The sequence below is a fragment of the Arachis duranensis genome, chromosome 7 (assembly GCF_000817695.3).
Source record: "Arachis duranensis cultivar V14167 chromosome 7, aradu.V14167.gnm2.J7QH, whole genome shotgun sequence".
Lineage (NCBI taxonomy): Eukaryota > Viridiplantae > Streptophyta > Magnoliopsida > Fabales > Fabaceae > Arachis > Arachis duranensis.
The window spans coordinates 1,948,838-1,951,054 of NC_029778.3; the positions used below are offsets into that span (position 1 = coordinate 1,948,838).

At 31.2% G+C, this 2,217-nt stretch overlaps 1 protein-coding gene across 1 annotated transcript in view; it reads left to right on the forward strand.

The window, feature by feature from the left end:
- Positions 1-1,238: 1,238 nt before the first annotated feature.
- LOC107496278 (cytochrome P450 71D10) overlaps positions 1,239-2,217 on the forward strand; it is a 3,137-nt gene continuing 2,158 nt past the window's right edge. Inside the window, exon 1 of the mRNA XM_016117492.3 lies at positions 1,239-1,879. Coding sequence (XP_015972978.1) covers positions 1,306-1,879 — 574 coding nt within the window. The 5' untranslated portion in view covers positions 1,239-1,305. The remainder of the gene's footprint in view (positions 1,880-2,217) is intronic.

The window sequence follows — 2,217 nt, forward strand, 5'->3', positions numbered from 1 at the left end:
CAAACAGAAACCGCGACAGGCTAGAGCGGTTTTCATGCTGCCACATTTCAAGGTAATCCGCGGCTGGCAGCAGCGAATTCTGTGTTTGTGTAAACCGCTACTGCCAGTAACGGTTTCTATAGATACATAAAATAATGTATTTGCGTCTTCATTTTGGAAATAATGCATTTGCGTAATTTGAAAGGTGTAACAATTTATTTACGTAAATTGCCCTAAAATATATTGTGACATTTTACAACCGTGATTAAATATAACAAAAAATCAACTTCAAAGCCACTATAATTTAATAACGAGTAGACATTTTTTAAATCGCGTCAAATAATTTTGTGGCAGTTTTATCAGCAATAATCTAAAATCATCGCTAAATTCTTTTCATAACTGTTGTAAAAAATTATAACAGTGGCTAAAATCATAGCTAGGTTGGTGTTTTGTCATAGTGAATCTAAAATGGGGCTTAAAATAATGTGAAATTTTGTAGTTGTGAATTATATATAAACCATATGGTTAGATTGAAAACACTAACCTTTCTTGTACAAAAACTAATTAAATGGTATAGAAATTGACGAGTTTGAATTGCACCCATAAAAGTATCATTCATCAATATATAGATGAAGCTGCATCACACACATTATTTATATCTCACGGCAGTGATCGACTAACATCTATCCACCGATGTGAACCTTAACATGCATGTGTGGTTGCAATTATTTAACTTGTTTCCTTTTTTGGTTCGGATATACATTTGTAATATGGACGTGGTTGTAGTTTAATACTTTAATAATTAGTGGCAGTATGTATAATACTAGTTTTTATTTTGTCCATTAGTGACACTAAAGAGACATGTTATAAATCTATATTTTTATTGGTGAAAACTCAAGTGTAGTCGACTTTACGTGAATTTGATAACGGAGAGCTGTTAGATGAAAATTTAGTCAAATCAGTCAAATCATCTAACGGCTCTCAACTATCAACTTTACGTGAAGTCGACTGCACATAAGTTTTCACCATTTTTATTTCAATACAGAAAAGGATTAACATGTGATATATATATATATACATGGAAACATTGCAAGTGCACCGGGAAGTACCGGTGCATCAGTTATTTTAACCGTTGATTTCAATTAATATATATATTATATATTTTTTATAATTCAAATCAACGGTTAAAACAACTAGTACATCGGTACTTTCGGTGCACTTAAAATATTTCCTATATATATATACATAGACATGTTATTTATACATTGTTGAGTTTATATGTCTCTCTCCTTTTAGTTCGTTCCTTCTTCCTTTCTACCACACCCCATGGAATTTCAAAACCTTTTGTTTATTCTCACCACCTTCGTCTTTCTCTTTGTGCTATTCAAAACAGTTATTAGCAAATTCAGTTCTAATAAAAAGACCAATTTACCCCCCGGGCCAAGGAAACTACCACTCATAGGAAATATCCACCAACTTGTTGGTCCATTACCCCATCAATGCTTAAGAGACTTAGCATCCAAATATGGACCCTTAATGCACCTTAAACTAGGAGAAGTCTCCAACATCATAGTTTCTTCACCTGAAATGGCACAAGAGATTATGAAGACTCAAGATCTAAACTTTATTGATAGGCCTCATGAAACTCTTTTTGCTAGAATTATTACTTACAATGGAAGAAGCGTTTCCTTTGCTGCCTATGGAGACTATTGGAGACAATTAAGGAAGATATGCACCATGGAGTTGTTAACAGCAAAGCGTGTTCAATCTTTTAGGTTCATCAGAGAAGAAGAGGTCTTGGAGATGATTAAAACAATATCTGAAAGTGAAGGGTCCATTGTTAATCTCAGCAAGAAGATTTTCTCATTGACATATGGGATCGCAGCTAGGGCAGCATTTGGTATGTAATTATAATTAGCTTTAATTAGTTTCGTAATCTTTATAATTTTATTAAATTTTTATTAAAGTTTTTTTCTGTTTAAAAAAATTTTATTAATTTTTTATTGAATTGGTCTAATAATTAATTTATTAGTTCACTTAAATAAGTATTAGAAATTCAAATTTTGTAGTGTATGTAGCAACTTATTAACTCCCTTAAATAAAATTTTGATCTGCAATAGATTAGTTTTTGATTTGCTGAGTTAGGACTAACATGGATACCAAAAGAATTTTTTTTATATTAAATTCAAACTTTTTAATTAAATCTTTTTAAGTATTTTTTTTGTTAAGAAGTATCAT